We start from the raw sequence: 20230 nt of genomic DNA on the forward strand, positions 1-20230 counted from the left end.
AGAAAACGAAAAACAGAGCATAACGCCATAAAAACAATTCACGATGTTTCTTAGTAGGGTATTCTAAGCATTAGCTTCGTTTGCTAGCAATCTATTCTGACATTTTGATGTAGGCCTACCATATAATATTTTCAAGGTTCTTAAGAATCACTAAACTGTTTTCAATTTTGCATCTATAGATATAAAGTCGGGTACATGATAACACACGGTTTACAAGATCGGTTTCTAAACGTGATTCATTGACACCAAACAGTAGAACGGTTGTGAAAACACGGTCTTCATACGTAGTCTTGCAAGTCACGTGATAAAATTGTTCCAGAACAAGTCAATCAGTGCAGAACATAAACATATGCTTCAAAGTCTCGGAGAATTGTTACAAAAACAATATTTGCACGAATCTTTGATTTCAAAGACATATAGCTGCACGTTTGTCACTATATTTTTGTCGTTAAGTTTTATTTGAAAGGAACGCAGGTTCGTTTCAATGGTGGAATTGGTATACGTTTTACAAAGGTTTCTGTAGTCGGGAGTGTATTTCACCGACAATGATGCTGCAAGGCAATGTTCAGCAAACTTTTGTGTCGCCCCCCAAAAAATTATTTTCAAAGCTATTCAAGGCCCACTACGTAAATCCACTACAAAAACAGTGGCGGATTTAGAATAATTGTTTCAAGGGAAAATATTACATGGCGCCTTGATGCAAAAATATTGCCATGCGAAGAATATATAAAAAGTTTGTGTTTACATATAATAAAAGTTGGCAAAGATTTTAGAAAAATAAAAAATAAAAATACATTTTATCAAGTAAAAATACATCTTATCAGCATCGTTAACCCTTTGTGTCATAGTCGGGCGCACAAACGTTCGACTTCTATATCGCAGCTGCAGTCTGGGTGAGTTTTTATTGCTCTGTTGCGGAATTAAATGAACTTTGGTTGGCTGCATAATCTTGAAACTGATGCCTGGCCGCCCTAAACAGACACCGCGTAGCGCAATCTGATTTATGTTTATTGTTGCGTACAAATTGCAGTTATGTGGTTCTAGTGACCTCCAATGCAGACAGGGGAATGAAAATACGTAATGAATAGTAAAACATACTAAACGAAAGGAATTAGGCTACGCTTAATCTGAATCGGAACCTTTCACGCCCGGGATTCCCAACCTGTGGTACGCGTACCAGGTGGTAAGCGAGTACCTTACGGTTTTTTCACAAAAACCTGGATTCACAACTTTATATTTTGTTGGTCTGTTTTTTTACAAAAAAAATCCCTAAAGCCTATTCATTGTTACGTAATAATTCCTGTTGTTTCGTACCATTACGATCTTCAAAAGACAGGTCATATTAATTGACGACAAGAAGCACAGTTGATTTGTAAAGCGTACAATGCTGTTGAACAGTGGGCGTTAATTATGTCAAACGATTGCTCTTGATAGATATCATCTACTGATTTATAGCTTAATTTACAAATAGCATTGAATTGCTAGTTGTAAGCTAAAAATAGGCAAAAATATGATTCGATTAAAATAGTTGTTCTACAACAGTGGTTCTTAACCGGGGACGCCAAGCAAATCTTAGGGGTGTGCAAGCTCTATTCCAATATTTAACTTTTTATAGTGTTTTATCAGAATTATATGGGCCGAAAATTTATTTTCGGGACATATCTTGTTTTTGCCGTTATTATATGGGCCGAAAATTTATTTTCGGGACATATCTTGTTTTTGCCGTTATTATATGGGCCGAAAATTTATTTTCGGGACATATATTGTTTTTGCCGCTATTCTTTTTTGGTTTCCTATGGTTTGTTTCAGACCGAGTTTTGTCCGAAGCTTTATAGAAAAAGTAGACATCGTAGAACCTTCAAATTTTCAGACATGGCGTAGAGTGGTATGTAGGTGATTTGTAAAAGTTTATGAGGCTGCACTCCCAGGGGCCTTTGCTTGGGGGGTAAAAACCTGAAATATTGCGTTTTAGCACTTTGTAGCTAACGACAGCCATCTAGCAGCAGAAAAACTTTCATACAGAATTCGTTCATATTCGCTTGCTTTGTCCAGCTCGCGTCGCGACGAGGCGGCTGCTGGCATCCCTGCTGCGCCCTATTGTCCCGCGCGTGCAACATTTGTGTTGGAAGTGGCTTGCCTAGTAAAACTATGCACATGCGACTTGCCTTTCATAAAGAGGCCTCTCTAAGTAAAAAAACCTATTGCTCTTACAACACAAAATATTTTACCACCGCAAATTTAAATGCGAATCCTACAGGCAGTGTACACATCTCTGTTAGCACATGTTGTAATTGTTGCACCATTCAAACATATCAACACCAGGTCTAAGCAAATATAATTATACAAGGGCCGCAACAACAAAAAGCTTAAGTTTAACGCATTCTTAACGACGACGTTACAAAGCTACGTCATAACATGGCGTCATAAATAAATAAATCTTGCGTTTATTGGATTTAAATTGGCAAAACTTTCAATATAAAACGTGGCTTATTAGGCACATAAACGTGTTTGCATATTGCTCAAAACTACAGATTTAAACTCTGTTTCAACAGTGATTGCTCAGACCAAGGCATGGTAAAAATTTACACAGTAAAAGTTGGAAAAAGTATAGCAAACCATAGACGTTAAATCATTTAGAGAGAATGAAAATATTGACTTTTTAAACATGCTAGCTGACCAAAATGTAATAACATGACCGTAAGCATTATCTACGTAAATTTTTATTGATCAAATGTATGTTTCGATCATTTGCCAAAATCTACGCCATATTTGAACCCCCTTCGCTTCAAAGCCATAAGTTATTATATTATTATACACAACCTATAATTGTGTGTAGATATGTTGGATTGGAGTAACATACAGAACAGGTGCAAATAGCAAATATTCTCCAAATACGATGTTTCCAATATTCTCCAAATCGTATTTCATCGTATTGTCGCGGTAATACACAAAGAGGTAAGGCCGTGAATAAAGTTTCACCCACCGTACAATTAACGGAGGGAAGCATTTCGAGTAGGGATGTTCAAGGCAGAATATCGGCGACACATTTATAATGCTTGCTTTAAATGCGGCGTCAGCATTTTTTGGGGCGACCAATAACTTCGCGATAAGCTTCGCCTAATAATTAAGTGTCAATAGGGTGTATTTACCGCCGCAAGTTTAAATGCGAAATCTTAAGGCAGTCTACGCCTCTCTGTTAGCACCTGTTGTGCATCTTGCTCCAACCAGCATACCAACATCAGGCCTAAACTTATCTAGCAAAACTTTCGATTTAATAGTTTGCGTATTAGGCACGTAATAGTGTTTTTCATATTGTTTGAAACGACAGATTTAAAGCCTGTTTTAACAGTGATTGCTCGGACCAAGCTATGGTAAAAAAATACCTAGTGAAAGTTTGCAAAAGTATAGCAAACCATAGGCGTTAAACCATTTTTAGTCTTTACGAGAATGATAATATTTGATTTTCAAACACGTAAGCTGGTCAAAATTGAATAAAATAGCCATATGCATTATCTAAGTAAATTCTATTTATCAAATATATGTTTCGATCATTCCCCAAATTCTACGCCATATTTGAACCCCTTTCGCATCAAAGGCATATTTTAAGTGGGGAAGTTTTCGGCCCATATCTGTTTTTGCTTGCAGAAACAAGTTAAGGAAAATGAAAAACAAAATATATAATATAAAGTACACAATACAAAATATTAAAAAAAAAATTTAAAAAAAAAAAATTAAAATAAAGTAAAAATTGAAAATAAACACTAAGCCCTGAAAATATATCCCCTGACAAAATATACAACAACCGCACCCCCGTCTAGTTCTTTTTTGGTTTCCTATGGTTTCCTATGGTTTGTTTCAGACCGACTTTTGTCCGAAGCTTTATAGAAAAAGTAGACATCGTAGAACCTTCAAATTTTCAGACATGGCGTAGAGTGGTATGTAGGTGCTTTGTAAAAGTTTATGAGGCTGCACTCCCAGGGGCCTTTGCTTGGGGGGTAAAAACCTGAAATATTGCGTTTTAGCACTTTGTAGCTAACGACAGCCATCTAGCAGCAGAAAAACTTTCATACAGAATTCGTTCATATTCGCTTGCTTTGTCCAGCTCGCGTCGCGACGAGGCGGCTGCTGGCATCCCTGCTGCGCCCTATTGTCCCGCGCGTGCAACATTTGTGTTGGAAGTGGCTTGCCTAGTAAAACTATGCACATGCGACTTGCCTTTCATAAAGAGGCCTCTCTAAGTAAAAAAACCTATTGCTCTTACAACACAAAATATTTTACCACCGCAAATTTAAATGCGAATCCTACAGGCAGTGTACACATCTCTGTTAGCACATGTTGTAATTGTTGCACCATTCAAACATATCAACACCAGGTCTAAGCAAATATAATTATACAAGGGCCGCAACAACAAAAAGCTTAAGTTTAACGCATTCTTAACGACGACGTTACAAAGCTACGTCATAACATGGCGTCATAAATAAATAAATCTTGCGTTTATTGGATTTAAATTGGCAAAACTTTCAATATAAAACGTGGCTTATTAGGCACATAAACGTGTTTGCATATTGCTCAAAACTACAGATTTAAACTCTGTTTCAACAGTGATTGCTCAGACCAAGGCATGGTAAAAATTTACACAGTAAAAGTTGGAAAAAGTATAGCAAACCATAGACGTTAAATCATTTAGAGAGAATGAAAATATTGACTTTTTAAACATGCTAGCTGACCAAAATGTAATAACATGACCGTAAGCATTATCTACGTAAATTTTTATTGATCAAATGTATGTTTCGATCATTTGCCAAAATCTACGCCATATTTGAACCCCCTTCGCTTCAAAGCCATAAGTTATTATATTATTATACACAACCTATAATTGTGTGTAGATATGTTGGATTGGAGTAACATACAGAACAGGTGCAAATAGCAAATATTCTCCAAATACGATGTTTCCAATATTCTCCAAATCGTATTTCATCGTATTGTCGCGGTAATACACAAAGAGGTAAGGCCGTGAATAAAGTTTCACCCACCGTACAATTAACGGAGGGAAGCATTTCGAGTAGGGATGTTCAAGGCAGAATATCGGCGACACATTTATAATGCTTGCTTTAAATGCGGCGTCAGCATTTTTTGGGGCGACCAATAACTTCGCGATAAGCTTCGCCTAATAATTAAGTGTCAATAGGGTGTATTTACCGCCGCAAGTTTAAATGCGAAATCTTAAGGCAGTCTACGCCTCTCTGTTAGCACCTGTTGTGCATCTTGCTCCAACCAGCATACCAACATCAGGCCTAAACTTATCTAGCAAAACTTTCGATTTAATAGTTTGCGTATTAGGCACGTAATAGTGTTTTTCATATTGTTTGAGTTGACAGATTTAAAGCCTGTTTTAACAGTGATTGCTCGGACCAAGCTATGGTAAAAAAATACCTAGTGAAAGTTTGCAAAAGTATAGCAAACCATAGGCGTTAAACCATTTTTAGTCTTTACGAGAATGATAATATTTGATTTTCAAACACGTAAGCTGGTCAAAATTGAATAAAATAGCCATATGCATTATCTAAGTAAATTCTTTTTATCAAATATATGTTTCGATCATTCCCCAAATTCTACGCCATATTTGAACCCCTTTCGCATCAAAGGCATATTTTAAGTGGGGAAGTTTTCGGCCCATATCTGTTTTTGCTTGCAGAAACAAGTTAAGGAAAATGAAAAACAAAATATATAATATAAAGTACACAATACAAAATATTAAAAAAAAAATTTAAAAAAAAAAAATTAAAATAAAGTAAAAATTGAAAATAAACACTAAGCCCTGAAAATATATCCCCTGACAAAATATACAACAACCGCACCCCCGTCTAGTTCTTTTTTGGTTTCCTATGGTTTCCTATGGTTTGTTTCAGACCGACTTTTGTCCGAAGCTTTATAGAAAAAGTAGACATCGTAGAACCTTCAAATTTTCAGACATGGCGTAGAGTGGTATGTAGGTGCTTTGTAAAAGTTTATAAGGCTGCACTCCCAGGGGCCTTTGCTTGGGGGGTAAAAACCTGAAATATTGCGTTTTAGCACTTTGTAGCTAACGACAGCCATCTAGCAGCAGAAAAACTTTCATACAGAATTCGTTCATATTCGCTTGCTTTGTCCAGCTCGCGTCGCGACGAGGCGGCTGCTGGCATCCCTGCTGCGCCCTATTGTCCCGCGCGTGCAACATTTGTGTTGGAAGTGGCTTGCCTAGTAAAACTATGCACATGCGACTTGCCTTTCATAAAGAGGCCTCTCTAAGTAAAAAAACCTATTGCTCTTACAACACAAAATATTTTACCACCGCAAATTTAAATGCGAATCCTACAGGCAGTGTACACATCTCTGTTAGCACATGTTGTAATTGTTGCACCATTCAAACATATCAACACCAGGTCTAAGCAAATATAATTATACAAGGGCCGCAACAACAAAAAGCTTAAGTTTAACGCATTCTTAACGACGACGTTACAAAGCTACGTCATAACATGGCGTCATAAATAAATAAATCTTGCGTTTATTGGATTTAAATTGGCAAAACTTTCAATATAAAACGTGGCTTATTAGGCACATAAACGTGTTTGCATATTGCTCAAAACTACAGATTTAAACTCTGTTTCAACAGTGATTGCTCAGACCAAGGCATGGTAAAAATTTACACAGTAAAAGTTGGAAAAAGTATAGCAAACCATAGACGTTAAATCATTTAGAGAGAATGAAAATATTGACTTTTTAAACATGCTAGCTGACCAAAATGTGATAACATGGCCGTAAGCATTATCTAAATTTTTATTGATCAAATGTATGTTTCGATCATTTGCCAAAATCTACGCCATATTTGAACCCCCTTCGCTTCAAAGCCATAAGTTATTATATTATTATACACAACTTATAATTGTGTGTAGATATGTTGGATTGGAGTAACATACAGAACAGGTGCAAATAGCAAATATTCTCCAAATACGATGTTTCCAATATTCTCCAAATCGTATTTCATCGTATTGTCGCGGTAATACACAAAGAGGTAAGGCCGTGAATAAAGTTTCACCCACCGTACAATTAACGGAGGGAAGCATTTCGAGTAGGGATGTTCAAGGCAGAATATCGGCGACACATTTATAATGATTGCTTTAAATGCGGCGTCAGCATTTTTTGGGGCGACCAATTACTTCGCGATAAGCTTCGCCTAATAATTAAGTGTCAATAGGGTGTATTTACCGCCGCAAGTTTAAATGCGAAATCTTAAGGCAGTCTACGCCTCTCTGTTAGCACCTGTTGTGCATCTTGCTCCAACCAGCATACCAACATCAGGCCTAAACTTATCTAGCAAAACTTTCGATTTAATAGTTTGCGTATTAGGCACGTAATAGTGTTTTTCATATTGTTTGAAACGACAGATTTAAAGCCTGTTTTAACAGTGATTGCTCGGACCAAGCTATGGTAAAAAATTACCTAGTGAAAGTTTGCAAAAGTATAGCAAACCATAGGCGTTAAACCATTTTTAGTCTTTAAGAGAATGATAATATTTGATTTTCAAACACGTAAGCTGGTCAAAATTTAATAAAATAGCCATATGCATTATCTAAGTAAATTCTATTTATCAAATATATGTTTCGATCATTCCCCAAATTCTACGCCATATTTGAACCCCTTTCGCATCAAAGGCGCCGCAAATTTAAATGCGAAATCTGGTGGCAACTCTAATCCAACATATCAACACCAGGCCTACACAACTTAAAATTGTGTGTTGATATGTTGGATTGGAGTAACATACTATACAGGTGCAAATAGCAAATATTCTCCAAATACGATTTTTCCAATATTCTCCAAATCGTATTTCATCGTATTGTTGCGGTAATACACAAAGAAGTAAGGCCGTGGATAAAGTTTCACCCACCGTACAATTAACGGAGGGAAGCATTGCGAGTAGAGATGTTCAAAGCAGAATATCGGCGACTCATTTATAATGCTTGCTTTAAATGCGGCGTCAGCATTTTTTGGGGCGACCAATTACTTTGCGATAAGCTTCGCCTAATAATCAAGTGTCAATAGGGTGTATTTACCGCCGCAAATTTAAATGCGAAATCTTAAGGCAGTGTACGCCTCTCTGTTAGCACCTGTTGTGCATGTTGCTCCAACCAACATACCAATATCAGGCCTAAACAACTAGCAAAACTTTCGATTTAATAGTTTGCGTATTAGGCACATAATAGTGTGTTTCATATTGTTTAAAACTACAGATTTAAAGTCTGTTTTAACAGTGATTGCTCGGACCAAGCCATGGTGAAAATTTACCGAGTAAAAGTTTGCAAAAGTATTGCAAACCATAGGCGTTAAACCATTTTAAGTCTTGCGGAGAATGATAATATTTGGTTTTCAAACACGTAAGCTCTGGCCAAAATGTAATAAAATGGCCATGTACATTATCTACGCAAATTCTATTTATCAAATATATGTTTCGATCATTCCCCAAATACTACGCCATATTTGAACCCCTTTCGCATCAAAGTGGGGAACTTTTCGGCCCATATCTGTTTTTGCTTGCAGAAACAAGTTAAGGAAAATGAAAAACAAAATATGAAATATATAATATAAAATACACAATACAAAATACAAAATATTAAAAAGTAAAAAGTGTAAAATAAAAAAAATATTAAATAAAAAAAAAAATAAAAAAATAAAAATAAAAAACACACAAAAAAAATAAAAAATAAAAATTAAAAAATGAATATGCAAAATAAAATTGAAAAAAAAAAAATAAATAAATAAAATCAATTTCAAAAAAAAATTAAAACTAAATAAAAATAAACACTAAGCCCTGACAATATACCCCCTGACAAAATATACAACAACCGCACCCCCGTCTAGTTCTTTTTTGGTTTCCTATGGTTTCCTATGGTTTCCTATGGTTTCCTATGGTTTCCTATGGTTTGTTTCAGACCGAGTTTTGTCCGAAGCTTTATAGAAAAAGTAGACATCGTAGAACCTTCAAATTTTCAGACATGGCGTAGAGTGGTATGTAGGTGCTTTGTAAAAGTTTATGAGGCTGCACTCCCAGGGGCCTTTGCTTGGGGGGTAAAAACCTGAAATATTGCGTTTTAGCACTTTGTAGCTAACGACAGCCATCTAGCAGCAGAAAAACTTTCATACAGAATTCGTTCATATTCGCTTGCTTTGTCCAGCTCGCGTCGCGACGAGGCGGCTGCTGGCATCCCTGCTGCGCCCTATTGTCCCGCGCGTGCAACATTTGTGTTGGAAGTGGCTTGCCTAGTAAAACTATGCACATGCGACTTGCCTTTCATAAAGAGGCCTCTCTAAGTAAAAAAACCTATTGCTCTTACAACACAAAATATTTTACCACCGCAAATTTAAATGCGAATCCTACAGGCAGTGTACACATCTCTGTTAGCACATGTTGTAATTGTTGCACCATTCAAACATATCAACACCAGGTCTAAGCAAATATAATTATACAAGGGCCGCAACAACAAAAAGCTTAAGTTTAACGCATTCTTAAGGACGACGTTACAAAGCTACGTCATAACATGGCGTCATAAATAAATACATCTTGCGTTTATTGGATTTAAATTGGCAAAACTTTCAATATAAAACGTGGCTTATTAGGCACATAAACGTGTTTGCATATTGCTCAAAACTACAGATTTAAACTCTGTTTCAACAGTGATTGCTCAGACCAAGGCATGGTAAAAATTTACACAGTAAAAGTTGGAAAAAGTATAGCAAACCATAGACGTTAAATCATTTAGAGAGAATGAAAATATTGACTTTTTAAACATGCTAGCTGACCAAAATGTAATAACATGGCCGTAAGCATTATCTACGTAAATTTTTATTGATCAAATGTATGTTTCGATCATTTGCCAAAATCTACGCCATATTTGAACCCCCTTCGCTTCAAAGCCATAAGTTATTATATTATTATACACAACTTATAATTGTGTGTTGATATGTTGGATTGGAGTAACATACTATACAGGTGCAAATAGCAAATATTCTCCAAATACGATGTTTCCAATATTCTCCAAATCGTATTTCATCGTATTGTCGCGGTAATACACAAAGAGGTAAGGCCGTGAATAAAGTTTCACCCAGCGTACAATTAACGGAGGAAAGCATTGCGAGTAGAGATGTTCAAAGCAGAATATCGGCGACTCATTTATAATGCTTGCTTTCAATGCGGCGTTAGCTTTTTTTCGGGCGACCAATAACTTCGCGATAAGCTTCGCCTAATAATCAAGTGGCAATAGGGTGTATTTACCGCCGCAAATTTAAATGCGAAATCTTGAGGCAGTCTACGCCTCTGTTAGCACCTGTTGCGCATCTTGCTCCATCCAGCATACCAACATCAGGCCTAAACATCTAGCAAAACTTTCGATTTAATAGTTTGCGTTCTGAGCACATAATAGTGTTTTTCATATTGTTTGAAACTACAGATTTAAAGCCTGTTTTAACAGTGATTGCTCGGACCACGCCATGGTAAAAAATTACCGAGTAAAAGTTTGCAAAAGTATAGCAAACCATAGACGTTAAACCATTTCTAGTCTTTAAGAGAATAATAATATTTGATTTTCAAACACGTAAGCTGGCCAAAATTTAATAAAATGACCATACGCATTATCTACATAAATTCTATTCATCAAATATATGTTTCGATCATTCCCCAAAATCTACGCCATATTTGAACCCCTTTCGCATCAAAGGCATAAGTTAAGTGGGGAAGTTTTCGGCCCATATCTGTTTTTGCTTGCAGAAACAAGTTAAGGAAAATGAAAAACAAAATATATAACATAAAGTACACAATACAAAATATTAAAAAAAAAAATTAAAAAAAAAAAATTAAAATAAAGTAAAAATTTAAAATAAACACTAAGCCCTGAAAATATACCCCCTGACAAAATATACAACAACCGCACCCCCGTCTAGTTCCATGTTGCTTTAGTTACTAAATCTGCTTGTATGCTGTCTTATGCATAACATCAAAATTACACATGTTGAGAAAAGAAACTGAAGAAACACGATCATAATTTAGCGATTTGCGAACTTTGGGGCTGTGCCTATTCAGAACAGTATGATATGGTTGAAAAAGATCTAAGTTGTGCAGCATGCCACCCTCTCCACATACTGTGTTTTGTCAATTTTTACAACAAAACTACAAAAAAATTTGCGCTTTGCGCAAACTACGAACAACTTTTTGCGCATCACTAATTGGGGGGAACTCCGACTTTATTGCGCTAATTTGTAATGTTATTTATATATAGCATGTGCATTGTGTGCCATCACCCCTTTCAAAACACGATGTTTCAATTTTTACAACATGTTTGTCAAAATTAGCTCGATGAAAACCAATATATCGAGCACGAGCAGCTTTTGTGTGTCTCGAAAATTAAGGTTTGGCCCATACAAACCAAATAAACTCAATTTCTTTCGCGCTCACACTACAAATTTCCTTTATTATTGTTGTTTAATATCTAAGGGGGGGCGCAAGGCACAGAACAATTACCACAGGGGGGCGCGGTAGAAAACAGGTGAAGAACCACTGTTATAGAAGAAGTGGTACGCGTGGCGTAAGAAAACGTACAAGTGGTACGGTATTGGAAAAAGGTTAGGAACCCCTGTTTTACGCGCTTGCGATTACACAACTTCACAAGGATTAGAAAGAATTAAAATTTTGAATTTTAACTGAAAAAAAATACTACACAAAAACTGCAAGAGAATTAGGCACATAAAAGAGTTATGCGTATTGCTCACAACAACCGTTTCAAAGTATGTTTTAACAATGATTACACAGACCAACGCATGGTGAAAATTTACTGTGTAAAACTGGCAAAAGTATAGCAAACCACAGGAGTTAAATTATGTTAAGAGAATGATTATATTTGCTTTTTAAACATGTCACCTGGCCCAAATTTAATAACATGGCCGTACGCATTATCTACGTAAATTATATTTTTCGATCATTTCCCAAATACCTCGCCGTAATTGAATTTATTTTTCGCGGTAACAAAAGAGGCAAGGCCATGTAATAAAGTTTCGCCCATCGTAGAACGCAGGGAAGCATTGCTAGAAGCTCAATTTGTAAGACGCTCGTGAACTATGTCGCCAGATTGGACCATGAGTCTTTGGAATCGGCGAAAATAAAAATAAATAAATGAATAAAATATTTTGATTTCAAAACAATTCTAAAATAAATTTTGCATAGTTTTTACTAAACTAACGTTTAAGAAAATGAAACCCTGCCATCTAACCCTTTCGCATCTAAGACATAAGTTAAGGCTGGAAATTTTCGGCCCATACCTGTTTTTGCTTGTAGAAACAAGTTAAGAAAACTATACAACAGGTAACGTTCATACTAAACCACAAACCAAAGTCGCTATTTATAACGGTCCACTACCCCCCCCCTCCACCCCCCCAAAACAAAATTAAAAAAAATGTTCACTAAATCCTGAAATTATACCCCCCCCCCATATTTTTTGCGCTTCGGTGGAAGGTATTCCTTCTTTATAACATGAACGAAATACCTACCATTTTTTTCCGATTTATACCTCATTCGTAAGTAAATTATATAAAAAACAAAAAAGTTCGCATTTTTGTCGTCTTTTCTTTACTTGTGACTTAAATTGCACATTTTCGCACAACTGTAAACGTAGTAACAAGTTTGTTAGCTTTTTTGTTTTATAGCGGCAGAGAGTACGTGTCCTATTGCGTATATTTTCGATCATATTCGACCCGGCCCGCCACAACATTTTAGGTTTCTAATGCGGCCCGCGGTTAAAATTAATTGCCCACCCCTGTCTAAGACTATGCTCGAGCCTCGAAATCGACGCGCACAGTAGAAAGGTCGAAAATGAGAAGATCGCCCACCTTGAATAAGGGTGAAACTAAAGGGTGTAATATTTTCGACGCACTTATTGTGGGTGGATGAGTTATATGGCGCCCCTACGTGTGTACGTGGAGGGGTGAAATACATGTCGGGGCGGATTCGGTACCCGATAGAATCGGTTTATTTGCATGGAGTCGAACTCGTGACTCGAGTATATTTTTAGCTCGAAGTAGGGCTCGAATTGTTTTAAACAAAGTCCAAACCCCGAGTCCGACTTTGGTCAAAAAATAATGTCAAGTCCGACTCCTGACTCCAGTTAAATGAACTGATTCTTTCGGGTCGGTTTCTGGCTTGAAAACGAGTAATCAATTTAAATTGTGGTTTTTAAAGGTTTGTTCTAAATGGGAAAAATAAGGCAACTTGTGATTTTTTAGTGCAAATGACTAAACTACAAAGCAACATCAGCTTCTTCAATTCTACGCTTCTTGAAACGATCCATGACAGATCTAAAAAGAAACAAATGTAATGAATACCATAATAGCAATGGGAATTTAGCATCAATACAGCAAAACAAAATAATACTCAACATGTCGTTACAACTTTTCTAAATTTAAATATATAAAATTAGCGCAACATAACAAAAAATGACCACTGTACATAAAATATTCTTGCAAATATTGAGAGTTGTGCTTATAGTAAAATCTATATCCAAGGCACTGAAACCTCACTAAACAATTTTTACTAAAAAAAACTATGATAAAAAACCCACAACACTAAGCAGTGTTACTGGCTTGTTTTTGCGAACATATGAGAATCGAAGTCTCACCCTGTCATGTTGGCCGCCTCTTCCACGCTGGCGGGAAGCGGCTTGTTATGTGTGTCGGGAAGAAACAAGAAGAGGAGCGATAAGACGATCGTGACAATTCCGGAAGCAAGAAAAGGGACGAAGCTAGACCCTTCATCGCCTGTCAATCATTTTTTTTTGTGAAAGGTTCAGCTGATTGAAAATGCCGCAACAACGTGTAAGTTGGAATTTAAAGTGAAAATGTTTATTCCCGGAAACAAAAAACCTCAAAATATGAACCGTGACACAGTCGTCACCAGGGCGGATCAAGGGTGACGTCGCCATGACCCATCTTTTAAAACTGTATTTTTTTCATAGGCCCCTAAACAAATATCCTGGATCCCACAGGCTTTTACTACATTACTAACATATTGAGTAAATAAATAACTATAAGTTTAGTATTGTAGGCCACATTATTATTTTTTTACAACCTTAAAAAGCGGGATGTAGAAGTTTGAATAAAAAAAACATGCATTTCACACAAGAGTACCAGATTGTTAATACCTGCGAATATAGTCAAAGGGGCAAGCATGCCGCCCAGCCAGCCGAAAGTAGAGGCAATCGCCAGCGCCGAGTGCCTAGCAGCAGTCGGGTACATCTCGCCAGTGGTGACATACACAACATAGTATCCTCCAGCCACCAGCAGTTTATTGACTATAGTGACAACCGTCACGGCAGTCTCGCTCCCTGACCAAGAATACAGGTTTTTAACGTGACGTAGGTTTGATGGGGAAATCTTTTTTTTCTTGTTTTATTTGTTAAGCGTAAATGTAAATTTAAATGAATCAGTGCGAATTTACTTGGTTTTAAAGGAGGTAAAACCGCAAGACCAGTATACTTTCTGTAATTTTGTGTAAACACGAAACCTAACTGTAAATAAGTTGATCCCTCAAATGAAAAATTTAAGTTTAAACATCTTAGAAATATAGCTAGACTAGGTTGTTGTTTCTTGATTGGAGTTATAGAAGTTGGGTATTTGACATTTTGGTCGATACTGATACCCACTTCTTTGGTGCTGTATTGCGTTTGTTAATGGATTCGTTTTAAACAACCTATTTATTTCAGGTGTAACACGATAGTTGCATATGTCCCCTTAATGTTATATTATACCTAGGACACATTTTTTTATCAAAAAAGAAGTACGCAAATCCCATAATACTTTCGTCTTTAGACATCATTAAAAAAGACCGTGGCTTAGCACTCACATAATCTTAGGGACGGATTTGCAGCAATACCGACTCCGGCGATGGTCATGTAAGCGATGTAGGCTTTCTTTCGACCCCCGTACTTAACAGTGACGTAAGCAAGTACGCAGAAAAGTTCGGTGACCCCGGCGTAGAAGCAGTTCATGAAGCGGCTGCCGCTGAGACTGTTGGTGTCGTAGACCAGGGTGGTCCAAGGTTGAGGGCATCGCGGGCCACAATATTTCCTACATGTTGTTTGCGGGCCACATAATGCAGGTTACATGCGTGCCAGCAGCCGATCAACAATTTTCGTTAGGTCGGGGCATGAAATATTCTAAAACGATGTCACAAAGCATCGTCACAGACATATAAGCTTCACAAACTTGCTGCTATCTTTAAAGTTGTGCGCAAATTAAATCGAGTTATCATGAGAGTGTAAAAATGTTCGCGCGAAGCGCGAAAAAATTGCGTATTTAACAAAACGTTCAATTTTGAAGAAGACCGCAGTTATAAGCGTAGAATGTTTTTTGACTCGATCAAATTGTATAATGGAAAGGGTCAGACCGTTAGCCTATGGTCGCAGTAAAAAACCTGTAAAACAATATACTTTCCAGAAGCGCGGTATATATATATTATATTGTGCATTTACTTTAAAGTGACAAAAAATAGTAATTTATTTAGGGTCGTCACTTTTATATTATGTTCATATTAAAAAGACGAAAAACAAAACGCAAATATAAGTTATAAGTTTGCAAAATAGCCATTTTATAAAGTTCTATATACGTACTGCGACTTTCTAACCCAGGGATCGGCAACCTTTTTCTTGTCGCGGGCCAAAACCAAACTCAGAAAGGTCTCTGCGGGCCACACAAAAAGTTAAGTTATTAATATGGTGTGAATCAGGCGGGTCTCGGATCGTGTTTAATTACATTTAAGGATGCAGTAAAGTGTTGCTACTAATAAACAGTTTTATAAAACGACTTTAAAGAAACGCGATAACTTTATTGGTTAATGTAGTTCAGTATTTGTTAAGTTCTTAAGTCGTGGCGTTTCTTTTGGTATACCGGTATTTTTTTTTAATTTTACCGGTATTTTTTTTTTTTTAAAGTCTTATTACACTGCCGAAAATAAAATTTTTTAAATATGTTTTCCGCTTGGCCGCGACAAAATTGTGGTGGCATATAGCTTGGCCGCGACAAAATTTCGGTCCAAAAAATTGTTAGCCTTTCACGCCGCAACGGTAAAGAAGCATTAATCTTTATGAAAGGACAGCATCAAAATGTAAATGAACCGGATGTATAAAGATCATTGGCGCCAAACGCGAAATTTGCACTTACGTCGTTAAAAAGTCAAAAAGTATATAAAATGGAATCGTGTCTATAATTCGTCAAAGAGGCGGCGGGCCGGATGAATTACTTTGGCGGGCCGGATCCGGCCCGCGGGCCTTAGGTTGCCGACCCCTGTTCTAACCGGCCCAACACATACCAAAAATTAGGCGTTCTTATCGCCCTCTGGATCCGAACATGCTTGCTGTTCTTTGGTCACTTATGTTTATTTGAATATAAACTCAAATTGTTCGCATTAAAATAATTCAACAGTGCTTCGCGGGCCACGAACAATGATGTCGCGGGCCACATGTGGCCCGCGGGCCTGGCTTTGGACCACCCTGTCGTAGACTATCGCGTAATATGTCATGTTGCAAATTATCCTAGAGGAGAAATGCGCTGTATAATGTGAAGCGAAAACCTGTATTATAGCTTAGGTTTAAAAAAGTATATACCTTGATTGGTTGAAATCGGAGACCACAAAATTTAATGGTCATCTATGTTATATATAAGGTTCTTCAGTTAAAACTTAAAACTGATCGCATATTTACGCTCCAAATGCATGCATTTCCAGTTGTTTCAATGAGGCCGTTACGGCAACTAACCAGTAACCAGTGAAATTCCTGTCACTATTAGCACGCAATCAAACGTACCAATTAATCAGTGCATGAAAGAAAAATTCGAAAAATCATCTTGGGCGACTTGAGCATGAGCTGCCAGGTCTTTAGCGTGGTGGCGATCTATTTTTGCCCCTCTTGCTGTTCCCTCTTCCCTGTCTCCCGTTTCTTCCTTGCATCCATCTAGAACCGCCATTTCGGAGCGATTCAAGTCCGTCTTGTTGATTCGCGCAATTTTCCGCAGCACTTATTCCGCCTGTTTTCTTCTATTAACGGCAGCAAGCCAAAGTGGAGATTCGTCGAGAATCCTGACGTATCGATGCCAAGAAACGTAAAACGATAAAAGTAAAATTCAAGACGTTTGGACAACGTCAAAAGTTGGTTTTGTGAACACTTTAAAAGTGCAGTACATTGCTATGCAGCAAATTACATTCATGTTATTACCAAACCAAATCGACTTCAAGTCTATAAGTAAGTAGTAACTGGGGATGCGAAACTATTGACAGCAGACCAACATTCTAAAATTCACCTTAAATATTTAAATCATGAGTTATAACAATGGAAACGAGCTTATTAACCCTTATTTACTTATTAAATGCAGGTTGGTCCAATAAATTTTTGTACCCCTTGTTGTTGTTTTATTGATGTAATATTTTCGGTTTATATTCTAAAGCCACTTTATTCCCTCTCCATCCACACAAACTTAAACACCGAAAAAAAAGCTGAGAACAAAAACGGGTGGATGTTTGTTTTTGTTTTTTAAATACAACGCTATCTTGCATTAAACCTTGTTGAACTTTGTGTTAGCGAGTGACTTGAAAGATGCATATGATAGCAAAGTCAAAACTTGTGCGAGAAAGAGTTTATTAATCTCAAATTTGCTTTTATTCAGTTTGTTCACCTAGCCCAGGGGTCGGCAACCTTTCGTACGCAGTGTACCAGTTTATGAATAATGTCAAAATATTAACAACTCGCGTGCCAAACATTTTTCTATGTTTGGTTTTGCACTGGCAATCAGAGCTGCAGAGTTGATTAAAAACAACGCGAGTCCTACTCGGGCCGAATATGAGGTTTCATCGCGTCTCAGCCTCTGTATTTCACCAATTCACTTAACTAAATTAAGGTGAATATTCCGCAATCCACTCATAGGGTGGGAAAATATGCCACATGCGTATCCTATTCCACCTTAACTATTTACAGTTTGCTGCCTTATCAGTTTCGAAATTTGGTACTGCGCATGTGCACACGTCGGACTCTGGTATTTTACCTGGTCTTACTCGACTCCCGAGTCCGACTCAGCAGCCCTACTGTGATCTGACATCTAATTTACGTATCTTTTTCGAAATATACTTCGATGCTTTTAAGCCGATACCTAAAAGTGTTAACTGTCAGTTTCGTTTTAGTTGGTTTCTCAGTCGCAGAAAAACACACGTGCATACTTTTAATGTAGAACAGTGTTTGTCAACCATTTTAGCTTATAGATCGGTAAAATTTTAAAACAATTTTTGCGGACCGGTGGCCTTCAAAAATTAAAATGAACCCAAAATGTAATTATGACAAAAGTATGCAATTTAAAGCAAATATCGAAAACTTCAATGTAATGAGAAACTTCCTGCTGTCTTTTGAATATCATACCTGTTATACGTGGTTCTATTGAAGTTTTTCAAGTAAAGTTTAAGACAGAAACAATCTGTAGCCTACTTTTAAACAGTTGCCACAACACTTGCATTGGGTCGTACGATAAAGTCCAAAGTAGACCATTAACTCTATGTTACGTCACAATGCGGTAAACTACGAAACTCGCTAAGTTCTAAATTTGATGGACAAGTCGCCTTCAACATCTTTCTTTTTGCAATTGAGATATAAATTTGTAATATATTTGGCGGACCGGCAGGAAAGTTGACGCTGACCGGCGGTTGAGAACCACTGATGTAGAATGCCCTGCTTTAACGTAGTAAACGTTACGCCAAATTTGGGACATTGTGACGTAATAGGAACGGTTAGTGGTAAACAACAAGTACGCCCACAAAAAATAATATTAAATACAACAATAATATTAGATACAACAGAAGACAGTTATTTGTGACATGAACTGGCAATGTGTGTAACCATTTAGTTAGCGCTAGTGTTAGTGATGTAATAGTAATGTTAATGATGTGGTAGTGATGTAATGCTTGTACTTTCTTAAGGTGATATAACGTGCGCGTTAAATCAATTGGCGTGCCATGCAAATATCATATCCCAAAGGTGGCACGCGTGCCAGGGGTTGCCGACAGGGTTGCCGACCCCTGGCCTAGCCTATACCGCTACTATATGTTTGACCAATTTACGTTCAAGATAGAACATGCTGCATTGGATGACAAATTAGAGCTAGAAAACACCCAAATTGAATCGATTTCGCATTGGCACCGATAGCACCCTAGTGTCGAACGAGTTTGGACACTATCCCTTGGGTATCGGCTCCGATCCGATATTATCGGTCATCCCTGAAAATAATGTTAATCCCTGCCATTTGTTTGGAAATACGTGCTTGCCTGGGTACGAAAAAAACGTTTTGATTCGTTCACAGAAAACGATAAGAATATGAGAATACTCTATTCCTTAATGCTGTGGCCGTTAGTGGTTTGTATGTTACAGTGCTATAACGTGCGACACCGCGAAACACTAGCTCTCGCCAATAGAAAGGTATGTACACCGCTCCAATCAGACCGGTGAAAAGCGCGTAACTGCGCCAATTCTGGAAGCCGTATGCGATCAGTGGGGTAAGCATGTATCCCAAGCTGTAGCCAACAGAAATCAAAGTGCAAACCAGGTTCCTGTACTTCTTGCCGACGGTTTCACTTCCTGCAGTACACAAATAAAATCCATTTAGCAGGAGACATAATCAGACGACAATAACACTAGTCAACAGCAAATTTTAAACGGAAATGTGATAAATTAATTCTTAATGTGTTTCGGCGTTGATCCTGAAAATGTCCTCATTTTGTCTAGCACGGTTTTTGAAGTATTTGCACTTTAATTTTTTCAATGTATTGCTGTATTATTAATATAGGCAAATTGCGCACTGTGACATATATTCGAACTATAATGTGACTCACGCACCATTCTATCTGTTTTTACTGATATCTCTATTAAAAAAACAATATAGGAAAGATCTTTTATCAACGTTTTTGTAATGATGTAATTGATTTCTAGATGTAAAAGCAGCTTCCGAGTTGTTTAAACAAGTTCTCGTAGCACTTCAGCAGAAAAAATCCAATGTTCGGTAATGCTAGATTTTTATCAGTAATGTTTTGCTTATACTTTTTAAATTTGTGTGACCAAAGACAAGCAATAAATTATGTCAGATATCAATAAGTTGGACAATTATGCTTAAGCTGTTAGATTTAGCA

At 37.2% G+C, this 20230-nt stretch overlaps 1 protein-coding gene across 1 annotated transcript; it reads right to left on the reverse strand.

Annotated features, from left to right (window-relative positions):
• Nucleotides 1-13316: 13316 nt before the first annotated feature.
• On the reverse strand, nucleotides 13317-19943 carry LOC146136209 (organic cation/carnitine transporter 2-like). Its single transcript, XM_083396180.1, has 6 exons — nucleotides 19937-19943; nucleotides 19532-19682; nucleotides 14918-15141; nucleotides 14217-14399; nucleotides 13695-13833; nucleotides 13317-13374 (listed from the first exon to the last, which is right to left on the reverse strand). The coding sequence occupies exons 1-6, from the start codon at nucleotides 19941-19943 to the stop codon at nucleotides 13317-13319; spliced, it is 762 nt and encodes a 253-aa protein (XP_083252306.1).
• Between the last annotated feature and the right edge of the window lie 287 nt (nucleotides 19944-20230).

Source organism: Ascidiella aspersa, chromosome 8 (genome assembly GCF_963924565.1).
Source record: "Ascidiella aspersa chromosome 8, kaAscAspe10.2, whole genome shotgun sequence".
Classification (NCBI taxonomy): Eukaryota; Metazoa; Chordata; class Ascidiacea; order Phlebobranchia; family Ascidiidae; genus Ascidiella; species Ascidiella aspersa.

What these genes read in the sequence shown, in the direction of transcription:
- LOC146136209 (XM_083396180.1), bottom strand. An exon ending in CCCTTTGACTATATTCGCAG is followed by an intron (nt 13,834 to 14,216) that starts GTATTAACAATC and finishes AATGATTGACAG; the next exon opens with GCGATGAAGGGTCTAGCTTC. An exon ending in GAGGCGGCCAACATGACAGG is followed by an intron (nt 13,375 to 13,694) that starts GTGAGACTTCGA and finishes GTTTCTTTTTAG; the next exon opens with ATCTGTCATGGATCGTTTCA.